This window comes from Bombina bombina, chromosome 11 (genome assembly GCF_027579735.1).
Source record: "Bombina bombina isolate aBomBom1 chromosome 11, aBomBom1.pri, whole genome shotgun sequence".
NCBI classification, from domain to species: domain Eukaryota; kingdom Metazoa; phylum Chordata; class Amphibia; order Anura; family Bombinatoridae; genus Bombina; species Bombina bombina.
Window position 1 is genome coordinate 105,658,514 of NC_069509.1, and position 19,139 is coordinate 105,677,652.

Here is a 19,139-nt window from a genome sequence, read left to right on the forward strand (position 1 = left end):
CCATTTTGAATGTTGGTATCCTTACATAACGATTCAATATTTTTAGATCCAGAACTGGTCTGAAGGAATTCTCCTTCTTTGGTACAATGAAGAGATTTGAATAAAACCCCAGCCCCTGTTCCAAAACTGGAACTGGCATAATTACTCCAGCCAACTCTAGATCTGAAACACATTTCAGAAATGCTTGAGCCTTCGCTGGGTTTACTGGGACACGGGAAAGAAAAAATCTCTTTGCAGGAGGCCTTATCTTGAAGCCAATTCTGTACCCTTCTGAAACAATGTTCTGAATCCAAAGATTGTGAACGGAATTGATCCAAAATTCTTTGAAACAACGTAATCTGCCCCCTACCAGCTGAGCTGGAATGAGGGCCGCACCTTCATGTGGACTTAGGAGCTGGCTTAGGTTTCCTAAAAGGCTTGGATTTATTCCAGACTGGAGATGGTTTCCAAACTGATACTGCTCCTGAGGATGAAGGATCAGGCTTTTGTTCCTTGTTGTGACGAAAGGAACGAAAACGATTATTAGACCTAAATCTACCTTTAGATTTTTTTATCCTGTGGTAAAAAAGTTCCTTTCCCTCCAGTAACAGTTGAGATAATAGAATCCAACTGAGAACCAAATAATTTATTACCCTGGAAAGAAAGGGAAAGCAGAGTAGACTTAGAAGACATATCAGCATTCCAAGTTTTAAGCCATAAAGCTCTTCTAGCTAAAATAGCTAGAGACATATACCTGACATCAACTCTAATGATATCAAAAATGGCATCACAAATAAAATTAGCATGTTGAAGAAGATTAATAATGCTATGAGAATTATGATCTGATACTTGTTGCGCTAAAGCTTCTAACCAAAAAGTTGAAGCTGCAGCAACATCCGCTAAAGATATAGCAGGTCTAAGAAGATTACCTGAACATAAGTAAGCTTTTCTTAGAAAGGATTCAATTTTCCTATCTAAAGGATCCTTAAAGGAAGTACCATCTGCCGTAGGAATAGTAGTACGCTTAGCAAGAGTAGAGACAGCCCCATCAACCTTAGGGATTTTGTCCCAAAATTCTAATCTGTCAGATGGCACAGGATATAATTGTTTAAAACGTTTAGAAGGAGTAAATGAATTACCCAAATTATTCCATTCCCTGGAAATTACTTCAGAAATAGCACCAGGGACAGGAAAAACTTCTGGAATAACTACAGGAGATTTAAAAACCTTATCTAAACGTTTAGATTTAGTATCAAGAGGACTAGAATCCTCTATTTCTAATGCAATTAGGACTTCTTTAAGTAAAGAACGAATAAATTCCATTTTAAATAAATATGAAGATTTATCAGCATCAACCTCTGAGACAGAATCCTCTGAACCAGAAGAACCATTATCAGAATCAGAAGGATGATGTTCATTTAAAAATTGATCTGAAAAATGAGAAGTTTTAAAAGACTTTTTAAGTTTACTAGAAGGAGGAATAACAGACATAGCCTTCTTAATGGATTTAGAAACAAAATCTCTTATGTTATCAGGAACACTGAGTATTAGATGTTGACGGAACAGCAACAGGTAATGTAACAGTACTAAAGGAAATATTATCTGCATTAACAAGTTTGTCATGACAATCAGTACAAACAACAGCTGGAGGAACAGATACCATAAGTTTACAGCAGATACACTTAGCTTTGGTAGCTCCAGCACCAGGCAGCGATTTTCCAGAAGTATCTTCTGACTCAGTTTCAACGTGGGACATCTTGCAATATGTAATAGAAAAAACAACATATAAAGCAAAATTGATCAAATTCCTTAAATGACAGTTTCAGGAATGGGAAAAAATGCCAGTGAACAAGCTTCTAGCAACCAGAAGCAATAAATAATGAGACTTAAATAATGTGGAGACAATAATGACGCCCATATTTTTTTAGCGCCAAAAAAGACGCCCACATTATTTGGCGCCAAAAATGACAGCACATCCGGAACGCCGACACTTTTGGCGCAAAAGAACGTAAAAAATGACGCAACTTCCGGCGACACGTATGACGCCGGAAACAGAAAAAAAATTTGCGCCAAAAAAGTCTGCGCCAAGAATGACGCAATAAAATGAAGCATTTTCAGCCCCCGCGAGCCTAACAGCCCACAGGGACAAAAGTCAAATTTTAAGGTAAGAAAAAAATGATTGATTCATATGCATTATCCCAAAAATGAAACTGACTGTCTGAAATAAGGAAAGTTGAACATCCTGAGTCAAGGCAAATAAATGTTTGAATACATATATTTAGAACTTTATATAAAAGTGCCCAACCATAGCTTAGAGTGTCACAGAAAATAAGACTTACTTACCCCAGGACACTCATCTACATGTTGTAGAAAGCCAAACCAGTACTGAAACGAAAATCAGTTGAGGTAATGGTATATATATATAAGAGTATATTGTCGATCTGAAAAGGGAGGTAAGAGATCAATCTCTACGACCGATAACAGAGAACCTATGAAATAGACCCCGTAGAAGGAGATCATTGCATTCAAATAGGCAATACTCTCCTCACATCCCTCTGACATTCACTGCACGCTGAGAGGAAAACCGGGCTCCAACCTGCTGCGGAGCGCATATCAACGTAGAATCTAGCACAAACTTACTTCACCACCTCCATAGGAGGCAAAGTTTGTAAAAACTGATTTGTGGGTGTGGTAAGGGGTGTATTTATAGGCATTTTGAGGTTTGGGAAACTTTGCCCCTCCTGGTAGGAATGTATATCCCATACGTCACTAGCTCATGGACTCTTGCTAATTACATGAAAGAAAGAAAGAGGTAGCTGTAGCTTTCTGACCCCTACGCTTTCCAGAACAATGAAGATGATTGACGGAAACCCTTAGTTGCCTTTAAGTAAAACTTTAAGGCACGGACCACGTCCAAGTTATGTAACAGACGCTCCTTCTTAGAAGAAGGATTAGGACACAAAGAAGGAACAACAATCTCTTGATTAATGTTCTTATTCGAAACAACCTTAGGAAGAAATCCAGGTTTGGTACGTAAAACTACCTTATCAGAATGAAAAATGAGATAAGGAGAATCACACTGTAGTGCTGAAAGCTCAGAAACTCTTCGAGCAGAGGAAATAGCAACTAAAAACAGAACTTTCCAAGATAACAATTTGACATCCATGGAATGCATAGGTTCAAACGGAACCCCTTGAAGAACTAGAAGAACTAAATTCAAACTCCAGGGAGGAGTAATGGGTCTATATACAGGCTTAACTCTAGATAGAGCATGACAAATAGACTGAACATCTGGCACATTTGCCAAACGCTTGTGAAACAGAATTGAAAAAGCTGAAATTTGTCCCTTTAAGGAACTCGCTGATAACCCTTTCTCCAATCCTTCTTGGAGAAAAGACAGAATCCTAGGAATCCTAACTTTACTCCATGAGTAACCCTTGGATTCACACCAATAAAGATATTTACGCCATATCTTATGATAGATCTTTCTAGTGACATGCTTTCTGGCCTGGAACAAAGTATTGATGACCGAATCAGAGAATCCTCACTTCGATAAAATCAAGCGTTCAATGTCCACGCAGTCAGCTGCAGAGAAATTAGATTTGGATGTTGGAAATGACTTTGAATGAGAAGGTCCTGTCTCAATGGAAGTTTCCACGGTGGCAGAGAGGACATGTCCACTAGACCCGCATACCAAGTTCTGCATGGCCACGCAGGCGCTATCAGAATCACTGATGCTCTCTCCTGTTTGATTCGAGCAATCACGTGTGGAAGGAGAGGAAACGGTGGAAACACATAAGCTAGGCTGAACAACCAAGGCACTGCCAAGGCATCTATCAATTCGGCCTGAGGATCCCTTGACCGGGATCCGTATCTTGGAAGCTTGGCATTTTGTCGAGATGCCATCAAATCCAACTCTGGTCTGCCCCATCTGAGAATCAATGGGGCAAATACCTCCGGGTGAAGTTCCCACTCCCCCGGATGAAAAGTCTGTCGACTTAGAAAATCCGCTTCCCAGTTCTCTACTCCTGGGATGTAGATCGCTGACAGATGACAAGAGTGGGCCTCTGCGCAACGGATTATCTTGGATACTTCTATCATCGCTAAGGAACTCCTTGTCCCCCCCTGATGATTGATATATGCCACAGTCGTAATGTTGTCCAACTGGAATCTGATGAATTTGGCTGAAGCCAACTGAGGCCACGCCTGAAGCAAATTGATACATTCTACCTCAGGGCAGAAACCTTCTTCCATATCCCCCTGAGGAAAATAGTACTCACCGGTACCATTTAAAATAACAAACTTCTTGATTGAAGAAACTAAAACTAACACCTCACTTAAACATGTCTTCCTAGTATAACACAGGCAAAGAGAATGACTGGGGGTGGATGGGCTATATATATACAGCTCTGCTGTGGTGCGCTTTGCCACTTCCTGTTAGCAGGAGGTTAATATCCCACAAGTAAGGATGAAATCCGTGGACTCGTCATATCTTTGTAAAAGAAAATGATACATACTTACCGAAAGACACCCATCCACATATAGCAGATAGCCAAACCAGTACTGAAAGCTATTAGCAGAGGTAATGGTATAAGAGTATATCGTCAATCTGAAAAGGGAGGTAGGAGATGAATCCCTACGACAGATAACAGAACCCTTGAAAAGATTATCCACGAGGGAATCCATAAAATAAAATAGGTGATACTTTCTTGACATCCCTCTGACAAACACTGTACTAAGAGGAATTGGGCTTCAGAATGCTTAGAAGTGCTTAACACAGAAGAAATCAAGCACAAACTTATTTCACCACTTCCATAGGAGGCAAAGTTTGTAAAACTGAATTGTGGGTGTGGTGAGGGGTGTATTTATAGGCATTTTGAGGTTTGGGAAACTTTGCCCCTTCTGGTAGGATTGTATATCCCATACGTCTCTAGCTCATGGACTCTTGCCAATTACATGAAAGAAAGGGCCACGCAATACTCCTGTAAGTCACCTGAAAGTTCCACACATTGCCAGAGCTTCATTTCGCACATAACGCAGCAATGACACAAACAATTTCATGTATAAACCCCCCTGTTCAATAATCCACTTTCCAGGAATATTAACCCTTGATTCTCTAAAGATAAAAGGCGTCACACTGTGACCCTGTCTTCCGTGTTATCATTATGTAATAAAAATGAAACGATCTTACCAGAATCTACGCTGTGGAACAGGAACACGTCCCTTCAAGTGTGACAGGTTAGTAGCTTTGCTCCTGACATGGACTTGAGGGTGAAAAGCAGGCAGCAAAACTAGTCAATGCGGATTGCTTGTGAAGCTGTTAACATGAGTTGGGATGGTTTCGCAGAAAGACTCTCCCTGCATCTCCGGACTCTAACTTTCATCCATGCTCTCACTGAGAGGGTGACAGGACTACTTAAAACTCTAGTCCCAATGCGAAGAGTACTATCCTCCATAAGAGACTACTCCGATCTTCAGCACTTCTCTGCCGTCCTCCTGTGATGAAAGGCAAAGAATGACTAAGGGATGAGGGAAGTGGGAGAGGTATTTAAGCCTTTTGGCTGGAGTGTCTTTGCCTCCTCCTGGTGGCTAGGTTCTTAATTCCAAACAGTAATGAATGAAGCCGTTGACTCTCCTCCCCTTTAGATGGAAAATCAATCACACAAATCACAAAACTCAAATTAAATCATATAGATATGTCAAACCATATACATATGAATCACAAATTCAAAAAATACAATAAAAAGTTAATTAAAGAGTTTAAAAGTAAAAAAAAAGTCAGTTTAAAGCACGTAAAAGCACCCATATGCTGGTTAATAAAGATGCAATGAGCGTCAGGTTTTTGCAGGAGTTCAGATGGAATCCATTTTTTCCAGAGAAATGTTTACAAGATAAAGAAAAGTTCTTCTCTAAAGTACTATAAAATTAACTCGGGGGGTGATAAACTTACAGTGTATCACATGAAGTTTGGCACATGAATGCCACGGGAATAAGTACCACAAAAATTTTATTTCAAAATTGAAGTGTATAAAATTCTGTATTTTACCTTTAATTATTCTCTTATGTTTAACGTGATTAATAGTATTAAATATCAGGTTTAAAAGAATGGTAATGAAAATGAAGCTATGATAAGTCAAACAGGGCAGACTAAAAGGAGAATACAAATGCATCATATATAGCACACATTTGGACCAATGTGCAGTCACTGCTATGGATTCACAAAATACTTACTTTTTGAAGGACGCAGTCTGCTTGCTCACAACTTGTTTTTGCTGTCTTTTCCCTTAGGAATGCTGCCTTGTGGTCTGCAATCTCCTGCTCAAGATTCTGAATTCTTATTAGAAGGCTACCATCTTGATTATTTCCAAAACTACAGAAAAAAAAAAAAAAAAAAACAGAATTTATGTTTACCTGATAAATTACTTTCTCCAACGGTGTGTCCGGTCCACGGCGTCATCCTTACTTGTGGGATATTCTCTTCCCCAACAGGAAATGGCAAAGAGCCCAGCAAAGCTGGTCACATGATCCCTCCTAGGCTCCGCCTACCCCAGTCATTCGACCGACGTTAAGGAGGAATATTTGCATAGGAGAAACCATATGGTACCGTGGTGACTGTAGTTAAAGAAAATAAATTATCAGACCTGATTAAAAAACCAGGGCGGGCCGTGGACCGGACACACCGTTGGAGAAAGTAATTTATCAGGTAAACATAAATTCTGTTTTCTCCAACATAGGTGTGTCCGGTCCACGGCGTCATCCTTACTTGTGGGAACCAATACCAAAGCTTTAGGACACGGATGAAGGGAGGGAGCAAATCAGGTCACCTAAATGGAAGGCACCACGGCTTGCAAAACCTTTCTCCCAAAAATAGCCTCAGAAGAAGCAAAAGTATCAAACTTGTAAAATTTGGTAAAAGTGTGCAGTGAAGACCAAGTCGCTGCCCTACATATCTGATCAACAGAAGCCTCGTTCTTGAAGGCCCATGTGGAAGCCACAGCCCTAGTGGAATGAGCTGTGATTCTTTCGGGAGGCTGCCGTCCGGCAGTCTCGTAAGCCAATCTGATGATGCTTTTAATCCAAAAAGAGAGAGAGGTAGAAGTTGCTTTTTGACCTCTCCTTTTACCTGAATAAACAACAAACAAGGAAGATGTTTGTCTAAAATCCTTTGTAGCATCTAAATAGAATTTTAGAGCGCGAACAACATCCAAATTGTGCAACAAACGTTCCTTCTTTGAAACTGGTTTCGGACACAGAGAAGGTACGATAATCTCCTGGTTAATGTTTTTGTTAGAAACAACCTTTGGAAGAAAACCAGGTTTAGTACGTAAAACCACCTTATCTGCATGGAACACCAGATAAGGAGGAGAACACTGCAGAGCAGATAATTCTGAAACTCTTCTAGCAGAAGAAATTGCAACTAAAAACAAAACTTTCCAAGATAATAACTTAATATCAACGGAATGTAAGGGTTCAAACGGAACCCCCTGAAGAACTGAAAGAACTAAATTGAGACTCCAAGGAGGAGTCAAAGGTTTGTAAACAGGCTTGATTCTAACCAGAGCCTGAACAAAGGCTTGAACATCTGGCACAGCTGCCAGCTTTTTGTGAAGTAACACCGACAAGGCAGAAATCTGTCCCTTCAGGGAACTTGCAGATAATCCTTTTTCCAATCCTTCTTGAAGGAAGGATAGAATCCTAGGAATCTTAACCTTGTCCCAAGGGAATCCTTTAGATTCACACCAACAGATATATTTTTTCCAAATTTTGTGGTAAATCTTTCTAGTTACAGGCTTTCTGGCCTGAACAAGAGTATCGATAACAGAATCTGAGAATCCTCGCTTCGATAAAATCAAGCGTTCAATCTCCAAGCAGTCAGCTGGAGTGAAACCAGATTCGGATGTTCGAACGGACCCTGAACAAGAAGGTCTCGTCTCAAAGGTAGCTTCCAAGGTGGAGCCGATGACATATTCACCAGATCTGCATACCAAGTCCTGCGTGGCCACGCAGGAGCTATCAAGATCACCGACGCCCTCTCCTGATTGATCCTGGCTACCAGCCTGGGGATGAGAGGAAATGGCGGGAACACATAAGCTAGTTTGAAGGTCCAAGGTGCTACTAGTGCATCCACTAGAGCCGCCTTGGGATCCCTGGATCTGGCCCCGTAGCAAGGAACTTTGAAGTTCTGACGAGAGGCCATCAGATCCATGTCTGGAATGCCCCACAGGTGAGTGACTTGGGCAAAGATTTCCGGATGGAGTTCCCACTCCCCCGGATGCAATGTCTGACGACTCAGAAAATCCGCTTCCCAATTTTCCACTCCTGGGATGTGGATAGCAGACAGGTGGCAGGAGTGAGACTCCGCCCATAGAATGATTTTGGTCACTTCTTCCATCGCTAGGGAACTCCTTGTTCCCCCCTGATGGTTGATGTACGCAACAGTTGTCATGTTGTCTGATTGAAACCGTATGAACTTGGTCCTCGCTAGCTGAGGCCAAGCCTTGAGAGCATTGAATATCGCTCTCAGTTCCAGAATATTTATCGGTAGAAGAGATTCTTCCCGAGACCAAAGACCCTGAGCTTTCAGGGATCCCCAGACCGCGCCCCAGCCCATCAGACTGGCGTCGGTCGTGACAATGACCCACTCTGGTCTGCGGAATGTCATCCCTTGTGACAGGTTGTCCAGGGACAGCCACCAACGGAGTGAGTCTCTGGTCCTCTGATTTACTTGCATCTTCGGAGACAAGTCTGTATAGTCCCCATTCCACTGACTGAGCATGCACAGTTGTAATGGTCTTAGATGAATGCGCGCAAAAGGAACTATGTCCATTGCCGCTACCATCAACCCGATCACTTCCATGCACTGAGCTATGGAAGGAAGAGGAACGGAATGAAGTATCCGACAAGAGTCTAGAAGTTTTGTTTTTCTGACCTCTGTCAGAAAAATCCTCATTTCTAAGGAGTCTATAATTGTTCCCAAGAAGGGAACCCTTGTTGACGGGGATAGAGAACTCTTTTCCACGTTCACTTTCCATCCGTGAGATCTGAGAAAGGCCAGGACGATGTCCGTGTGAGCCTTTGCTTGAGGAAGGGACGACGCTTGAATCAGAATGTCGTCCAAGTAAGGTACTACCGCAACGCCCCTTGGTCGTAGCACAGCTAGAAGGGACCCTAGTACCTTTGTGAAAATCCTTGGAGCAGTGGCTAATCCGAAAGGAAGCGCCACGAACTGGTAATGTTTGTCCAGGAATGCGAACCTTAGGAACCGATGATGTTCCTTGTGGATAGGAATATGTAGATACGCATCCTTTAAATCCACCGTGGTCATGAATTGACCTTCCTGGATGGAAGGAAGAATAGTTCGAATGGTTTCCATCTTGAACGATGGAACCTTGAGAAACTTGTTTAAGATCTTGAGATCTAAGATTGGTCTGAACGTTCCCTCTTTTTTGGGAACTATGAACAGATTGGAGTAGAACCCCATCCCTTGTTCTCTTAATGGAACAGGATGAATCACTCCCATTTTTAACAGGTCTTCTACACAATGTAAGAACGCCTGTCTTTTTATGTGGTCTGAAGACAACTGAGACCTGTGGAACCTCCCCCTTGGGGGAAGTCCCTTGAATTCCAGAAGATAACCTTGGGAGACTATTTCTAGCGCCCAAGGATCCAGAACATCTCTTGCCCAAGCCTGAGCGAAGAGAGAGAGTCTGCCCCCCACCAGATCCGGTCCCGGATCGGGGGCCAACATTTCATGCTGTCTTGGTAGCAGTGGCAGGTTTCTTGGCCTGCTTTCCCTTGTTCCAGCCTTGCATTGGTCTCCAAGCTGGCTTGGCTTGAGAAGTATTACCCTCTTGCTTAGAGGACGTAGCACTTTGGGCTGGTCCGTTTTTACGAAAGGGACGAAAATTAGGTCTATTTTTTGCCTTGAAAGGCCGATCCTGAGGAAGGGCGTGGCCCTTACCCCCAGTGATATCAGAGATAATCTCTTTCAAGTCAGGGCCAAACAGCGTTTTCCCCTTGAAAGGAATGTTTAGTAGCTTGTTCTTGGAAGACGCATCAGCCGACCAAGATTTCAACCAAAGCGCTCTGCGCGCCACAATAGCAAACCCAGAATTCTTAGCCGCTAACCTAGCCAATTGCAAAGTGGCGTCTAGGGTGAAAGAATTAGCCAATTTGAGAGCATTGATTCTGTCCATAATCTCCTCATAAGGAGGAGAATCACTATCGAGCGTCTTTATCAGCTCATCGAACCAGAAACATGCGGCTGTAGCGACAGGGACAATGCATGAAATTGGTTGTAGAAGGTAACCCTGCTGAACAAACATCTTTTTAAGCAAACCTTCTAATTTTTTATCCATAGGATCTTTGAAAGCACAACTATCCTCTATGGGTATAGTGGTGCGTTTGTTTAAAGTGGAAACCGCTCCCTCGACCTTGGGGACTGTCTGCCATAAGTCCTTTCTGGGGTCGACCATAGGAAACAATTTTTTAAATATGGGGGGAGGGACGAAAGGAATACCGGGCCTTTCCCATTCTTTATTAACAATGTCCGCCACCCGCTTGGGTATAGGAAAAGCTTCTGGGAGCCCCGGCACCTCTAGGAACTTGTCCATTTTACATAGTTTCTCTGGGATGACCAACTTTTCACAATCATCCAGAGTGGATAATACCTCCTTAAGCAGAATGCGGAGATGTTCCAACTTAAATTTAAATGCAATCACATCAGGTTCAGCCTGTTGAGAAATGTTCCCTGAATCAGTAATTTCTCCCTCAGACAAAACCTCCCTGGCCCCATCAGACTGGGTTAGGGGCCCTTCAGAGATATTAATATCAGCGTCGTCATGCTCTTCAGTATCTAAAACAGAGCAGCCACGCTTACGCTGACAAGGGTTCATTTTGGCTAAAATGTTTTTGACAGAATTATCCATTACAGCCGTTAATTGTTGCATAGTAAGGAGTATTGGCGCGCTAGATGTACTAGGGGCCTCCTGAGTGGGCAAGACTCGTGTAGACGAAGGAGGGAATGATGCAGTACCATGCTTACTCCCCTCACTTGAGGAATCATCTTGGGCATCATTGTCATTATCACATAAATCACATTTATTTAAATGAATAGGAATCCTGGCTTCCCCACATTCAGAACACAGTCTATCTGGTAGTTCAGACATGTTAAACAGGCATAAACTTGATAACAAAGTACAAAAACGTTTTAAAATAAAACCGTTACTGTCACTTTAAATTTTAAACTGAACACACTTTATTACTGCAATTGCGAAAAAACATGAAGGAATTGTTCAAAATTCACCAAATTTTCACCACAGTGTCTTAAAGCCTTAAAAGTATTGCACACCAAATTTGGAAGCTTTAACCCTTAAAATAACGGAACCGGAGCCGTTTTAAGCTTTAACCCCTTTACAGTCCCTGGTATCTGCTTTGCTGAGACCCAACCAAGCCCAAAGGGGAATACGATACCAAATGACGCCTTCAGAAAGTCTTTTCTAAGTATCAGAGCTCCTCTCACATGCGACTGCATGCCATGCCTCTCAAAAACAAGTGCGCCACACCGGCGCGAAAATGAGGCTCTGCTTAAGCTTTGGGAAAGCCCCTAAGGAATAAGGTGTCTAATACAGTGCCTGCCGATATTATTATATCAAAATACCCAGATAAAATGATTCCTCAAGGCTAAATATGTGTTAATAATGAATCGATTTAGCCCAGAAACAGTCTACAGTCTTAATAAGCCCTTGTGAAGCCCTTATTTATGATCGTAATAAACATGGCTTACCGGATCCCATAGGGAAAATGACAGCTTCCAGCATTACATCGTCTTGTTAGAATGTGTCATACCTCAAGCAGCAAGAGACTGCACACTGTTCCCCCAACTGAAGTTAATTGCTCTCAACAGTCCTGTGTGGAACAGCCATGGATTTTAGTTACGGTTGCTAAAATCATTTTCCTCATACAAACAGAAATCTTCATCTCTTTTCTGTTTCTGAGTAAATAGTACATACCAGCACTATTTCAAAATAACAAACTCTTGATTGAATAATAAAAACTACAGTTAAACACTAAAAAACTCTAAGCCATCTCCGTGGAGATGTTGCCTGTACAACGGCAAAGAGAATGACTGGGGTAGGCGGAGCCTAGGAGGGATCATGTGACCAGCTTTGCTGGGCTCTTTGCCATTTCCTGTTGGGGAAGAGAATATCCCACAAGTAAGGATGACGCCGTGGACCGGACACACCTATGTTGGAGAAAATGTATGCTTACCTGATAAATTAATTTCTTTCGAGGTGGTGAGGGTCCACAAGTCCATTACTCCTGGGATTCAACTACTGGCCACTAGGAGGCAAAGATTTAAAAAAACTCCAAGAGTATTTCATCCCTCCTACTTCACCGATTACCCAGTCTAACATATAGCCAAAAAGGAGAAATAGAAAAAGGTAGGATTGTACAGAAACAGGGAAATGAGGTGCAATCACAGAACTGTTGCCATAAAAATTACAAATACATTTGGGCAGGCTTCGTGGACTCACGACAACATTTTTTAAGATGAGCAAATTCTGTTTTGTTTTGTAAAAAGGTGAGAGTGGACAAGAGCATTACTCCTGGAAATATAAAATTCTTCTTTGTGAAAAGCATTAGTAGGCTAAAAGAAGCTGCACCCAAGTGGTAAATCACCATAGAAAAAAGCTAACAAGTTATTGAGCAAGTTCCTTCTCTTTCTGTGTGTATTTATTTCTGGGAAATTAATACCCAAGCTGTGGGGTACACAAGTAATTAGGGTGGGATAATAAATTATTAGAAACAACTTATTTCCAGAAACTGCTGCCTGGAGGACTTTCCTACCAAAAGAAACTTTCAAAGAAGCAAAAACAGCAAAATGGTAGGATTTAGTAAAACTATGTTGGGATGACCATGTTGCTGCCTTGCAAACTTGCTTTACTGAAGCCTCATTTTAGAAGCCCAAGAAGTAGATACTGATCTGGTAGAATGAGCATTAATAAGTCTTAGAGTAGACATCCCTGCCACCAAGTAAGCTTTACGGATCAAAAACTTCAAACTTTGAAGCTAGAATAAAAGCCAAAGCCTTCTGACCCTTCCATGGACCTTGAAAATGAATATATAGACTAGAAGACCATAAAAAAAAATCATTATTTGCTGGAAGATAGAACGTCTTATTGGGCAATTGGGACAAAGGAGGAACTACAATTTACCTACTAATGTCTGTAGACAAAAAAAATAAATATCAAATTAATTCTTAAAACCGCCTTATCCTAATGAAAAAAACTAGATAAGGGGATCACAAGAAAGCTCAGAATCTTCTAACTGAAGAAATGGCTAAGAGAAAGAAAACTTAGTAGCGGAACGCCAAGGGAATGCATAGGTTTACATGAAGAAGATAGTAAAATCTTAGAACCAAGTAAAGGTTTTAAAAGCAGCAGAGAACATTTTTAAAACATTGAATACAACTTTGAACATCAGGTAGTTAAACGATTTTTTAAGGAACAAAATAGAGAGCTGAGATCTGACCCTTTAAAGAACACGCAGACAGGCTCGTCTAAACCCTCTTGCAAAAATTCTGAAAGTAAAATTGTCTCACACCAAGAAATGAAAAAACTTTCCATATCTTATGATAGATTTTTCTCATAACTGGCATTCTAGCCTCAAAGTATTTAACACCGAATCCAAAAACCCTTGCTGTCACAAAATAATGCATTTAACCTTCAAGCTATCAAGTTGAGAGACTCGAGATATATTGTTGATAAAATGGAACTTAAAGGAACATGAAACCCACATTTTTTCTTTCATGATTTAGAAAGAGAATGCATTTTTAAACAACTTTCTAATTTACTTCTATTATCTCATTTGCTTCATTATCTTGATATCCTTTGCTGAAAAGCATATGTAGATAGGCTCAGTAACTGCTTATTGGTTGCTGCACATAGATGCTTCGTGTGATTGGCTCACCCATGTGCATTGCTATTTCATCAAAGAATATCGAAATAATGAAGCAAATTAGATAATAGAAGTAAATTGGAATGTTTAACATTTTATGCTCTACCTGAATTATGAAATACATTTTTTTTGGTTTAGTGTCCCTTTAAAACAGAAAGTCGTGACTAAGACCACAAGGGAGAACTGGACAATTGTACTAAGCCAGCAAATCAAGTTCTGCAAGGCTAAGAGGAGCTATAAGAATTAGTGATGATTGCTCCTGCTTTGTTCAAGCTTTTACTCTTAGAAGAACAGTAGGAGGAAATCTATAAGCCAGTAGAAAGGAATAAAGGAACTACTAGAGCATCTACAAGTTCCGCATGAGGGTCCCCTGGATCTTACAATTTATCTGTGGAAGGCCCCATTATTGGGTCTATATGACTGAAGATGCTTGAGTGAAGAAACCATTCCCCTAGATGGAGAGATTGATAATCCACTTCCCAGTTCAAACCTGGAATGTGAAATTGAAGAGGCTCTTCCTTTAGAAGGTGCCAGCTTAGGAGAGCCCTGAAAATCGCACAGAGTTCCAACACATTTATAGGAAAAATCACATCCTTAGGTAAACAAACTCCCTGCACTGCCAAGATGGACAAAAAGTATGATCCTAGAGCGAAGGACTGGTAAATTATCCACTAAGAAAGAGAATGTCTTGTTGCAGGATTCAAAGGAATCCTCTGCATATTAGATCAACAATGCCAGGATTACTATCAACTTTCTCAAATTTGAAACTGTCTCATGTGGAACCGAACAAGCGTTATAGCATCTGATGCCACTATCATAAGACCCAGAACATCCATACAGAAAGCTATCATAGGTTTGGGAGATGAGTGAAGCTTGGCACAAGTAGACTGCAACTTTAATTTCTTCTAAACTGTCAGGAAAAGAATCAGTGAAACTGAAACAGTGAAAATAGAGGATTACTCATAGAAATGACATTCTGTTCTGAGGAGTTAGAAAACTCTTTGTAACATTTATTCTTCAACCATGCCGTTGAAGAAACAACAGAAGTTTGTTGGTATGAGAAATTGCAGAAGGAAAAGATGGAGCCTGAACCAATATGTCATACAGGTATAGAGCTACACATATACCTTGAGCTCTGATTATACATAATAGGGTTCCCAGAACCTTTGAAAAATTTGGGAGCAACAACCAGGCCAAATGGGAGAGCAACAAAATGAAAATGTTTGTCCAGATAAGCAAATCTGAGAAACTGAAAATTATTTTTGTGAATTGTAACATGAAGGTAGGCATCCTTCAAGTCTATTGTAGACTAACTGTCCTTGTTTAACAAGAGGAAGAATAGTTCTGATAGTTCTCATTTTAAATGATGGGATTCTGTCTTGTTCATGGACTTAGCTCCAGAAAAGATCTGAAAGTTACTTCTTTCTTGGGAACAACAAATTGGAGTAAAACCCCTGTCCTAGTTCCTCCAAAGGAACAGGACGAATCATCCTCATGAGACCGAGAATACATTGAAGGATTGAACCTTTACAGGGTTCTTTGAAACGATGAACAAAGGAAATCTTCCCCTGAAGGTCTTGATCAGAATCCTATTCTGTATCCCTTGGAAACCATATTTAGAGTCCAGGGATCATAAACAGACTGTGCCCAAACCTTCTGAAAAAGTTGTAATCTGCCTCCTACCAGAAGATGATTTAGATCGGGGGCTGCACCTTCATGCTGACTTAGAGGCAGATAAGTGTTTGATTGCTTAGATTGGGGCCAACTGGAAGAGGGTTTCCAAGAGGTATTGGAAGAATCACTTTTTTGAGAAGAGGAGGGTGGTTCTGTGGTTCCTTGACAGCCGAAAGGAACAAAACCGATAAGTAGTTTTACCCTTTCTCTATGGACCTTTTATTCTGGGGAAGAATATCTCCTTTACCTCCAGTAAAAGATAGCGGATCACTGTAAGGATTATCTCGACAACTCAACAGGGGGCAGCTAGGTGACAAGTAGTTGCCACACCCGTGGCAGGTTTGTGACTATCACCGGAATTGTGTCACTGCACTATACTCCATTATCCCCTCTGTCTATAGCAGCCCTGCGAGAGGAAACAGGCCTAAAATCGGTCTGAAGATGCCTCTCTATGAAGAATCTGGAACAGCTCAATTCTTCACCCGCTTCCTGAAAAGCAAATATTTAGAATGGCTAATCAGTGAGGCGGAAGGGATGGAATACTCTTGGAGTTTTGGGAAATCTTTGTCTCCTTCTAGTGGCCAGGAGTTAAATCCCAGGAGTAATGGACTCACTAACTTTCCCCACCTTATGAATGAAGATACAATTTGGAAAGTTATTTACAAAATTTAAATGACATATACCTAAATATGAAAAAAAGTACAGAAAAGATTTCTAGCATATCCAGAAATCACTTGTCCATACATTAATTCATTTTAACAATGATATATTTTACCAAATTATGCAATACAACCAACACATCTAAAAAATATTACAGGTCTTGTTAAAATATATATTATATAGGACGTGTCTGGGTAGCAATCCTATTAGGTTGCAATTCTGTGAGCTGCCGGTGAAAATTCTATAATCCACCGGTTATTAGTATAAAATTACAGTGTTCCAGTTCAATTATCACTAATGTAACCATCTTTGAAAGTGAATGTTACCTTAATTCAAATTGCTGTTTTTATGAACGAGGTAGGGCAGATTGGACAGCGGAGGCTGAAGTCGGCGGCAATCTACACAGCCTTGGCTCTCAACCAAGGTCTCACAGTTAGCAGTGTCGGGTTTTTGCAGTTTCTCTTATATACAGAAGCACCACAGTAAATATTCTGCATAGACACTGGAGACAAATTACTGATCACCAGTCTTTATTTGGGCATTGACTTTCAAGGAAGGTGCTATAAGGAAAACCTCTACAAAGGACTGAATTGTTGAAGGAATTTTATGAAACTGAATTCCATTACCAATAAGAAAACCTTAGACGAAGCAGCCCCCTCTCTTCCTCCTACCTGAGTTACAAAGTGTGAAAGGCTGTCTGAGAAGGTGGGAAGTCAGCTTAGAAGATTGCTATGGTGGTTGTGCTATGGTGGTGGAGGGGGTCATGGGGAGGAGCTTTCTCCAAACTGCTGCGCACATTAATTCAAAATAGATGTGTTGCAGCTCAAGGAGATGTGATTTAAGTAGTGGGGATGCATGTAGGAAAGTGCAAGGGGTTTCTTTTCTTTATCATCATTTCTGGCTCAATATTGATACATTTGTATGTAAAAAAAAAAAAAGAAAAAAAAAAAAAAGACACCCCCAACTTTCCCAATGTGCCGCCCTAGGTCATAATATGCCTCTGACAAAAGCTAACACATACACAAGTCTAACAGCAATACGGCAAGTGAGCGTGGACTTTAAATGCACAAATGCTTTATGTAACACCCTTGGATATTTGTACAGGCAACTACTACAGAATCAATATAGTAAAATTTAGCTCTCCTCACAACTTTCTAAACTACAACGAATGCATGTCAGTAACTTTTTTCACCCTCTTTCCTACCTCTTAACCTGCAAAGGCTAAATGAGGCAATAGGCAAGTTCTTAATGTTAACAAACATAGAATGTCAGCTATATGTCTGTTCAAAGATGTGTACAAAAGGTGGCGCTGGTTAAAGGGATAGTAAACACTAAAATTTGTATTGTTTAAAAAGATAGATAATCCCTTTATTTACCATTCCCCAGTTTTGCATAAACGGTTATAAAAATATACTTTTTACCTCTAATTACCTTGTATCTAAGCTTCTGCTGACTGCCTCCTTGTCTTAGATCTTTTGACAGATTTGCATTTCAGACAATTAGTGCTGACTGTTAAAGGGACAGTCTAGTCCAAAATAAACTTTCATGATTCAGATAGGGCATGTAATTGTAAACAACTTCCCAATTTACTTTTATCACCAATTTGACTTTGTTCTCTTGGCATTCTTAGTAGAAAGCTAAACCTAGGAGGATCATATGCTAATTTCTTAGATCTTGAAGGCCGCCTCTTTTCTGAATGCATTTTGACAGTTTTTCACCAGTAAAGGGTGTTAGTTCATGTGTGTCATATAGATAACATTGTGCTCATGCACGTGAAGTTACCTAGGAGCCAGCACTGATTGGATAAAATGCAAGTCAGTCAAAAGAACCAAAATAAGGGAGCAGTTTGCAGACGCTTAGTTATATTAATACACGTTTTACCTCTGCGATTACTTTGTATCTATGTTGGTTATGCAAAACTAGGGAATGGGTAATAAATCTGTTATCTATTTTTTAAAACAATAAAATTTCTGGTGTAGACTGTCCCTTTAAATAACCTCACGTGCATGAGCACAATGCTATCTATATGAAACACGTGAACTAACGCCCTCTAACTGTGAAAACCTTTTAAAGGCATTCAGATAAAAGGCGGCATTCAAGGGCTTAGATATTGGCATATGAGCCTACCTAGGTTTAGCTTTCAACTAAGAACAACAAGATTTGATGATAAAAGTAAATTAGAAAGTTGTTTAAAACTACATGTCCTATCTGAATCATGAAAAAACTATTTATGCTTACCTGATAAATGTATTATACCCTACATGGTGAATCCACGGAATTACTAGTGGGAATATAACTCCTGGCCAGCAGGAGGCGGCAAAGAGCACTACAGCAAAGCTGCTATATATGTCACTTCCCTTACCCATAATCCCCAGTCATTCGGCCGAAGGAAAAATGGAAAAAACATAATTTATGTAAGAATGTACATGATACATGATACATTCATTTCTTTCATATTGGCAAGAGTCCATGAGCTAGTGACGTATGGGATAATCCTACCAGGAGGGGCAAAGTTTCCCAAACGTCAAAATGCCTATAAATACACCCCCACCAAACACACAATTCAGTTTAACGAATAGCCAAGAAGTGGGGTGATAAAGGAGCAAAAGCATCAAGGAATTGGAATAATTGTGCTTTATACAAAAAAATCATAACCACCATAAAAAGGGTGGGTCTCATGGACTCTTGCCAATATGAAAGAAATTAATTTATCAGGTAAATTCTTACATAAATTATGTTTTCTTTCATGTAATTGGCAAGAGTCCATGAGCTAGCGACATATGGGATAGCAAATACCCAAGATGTGGAACTCCACGCAAGAGTCACTAAAGAGGGAGGGATAAAAATAAAGACAGCCAATTCCGCCC

General features: G+C 40.5%; 1 protein-coding gene across 1 annotated transcript in view; it reads right to left on the reverse strand.

Annotated features, from left to right (window-relative positions):
* Positions 1–6,102: 6,102 nt before the first annotated feature.
* The window catches only part of LOC128641696 (SUN domain-containing protein 1-like), a 313,324-nt gene continuing 300,287 nt past the window's right edge, over positions 6,103–19,139 (reverse strand). The window contains exons 6-8 of the mRNA XM_053694228.1: positions 14,429–14,484; positions 6,211–6,349; positions 6,103–6,126 (exon numbers count right to left, since the gene is read on the reverse strand). Of these exons, the coding sequence (XP_053550203.1) occupies positions 6,103–6,126; positions 6,211–6,349; positions 14,429–14,484 (219 nt within the window). The remainder of the gene's footprint in view (positions 6,127–6,210; positions 6,350–14,428; positions 14,485–19,139) is intronic.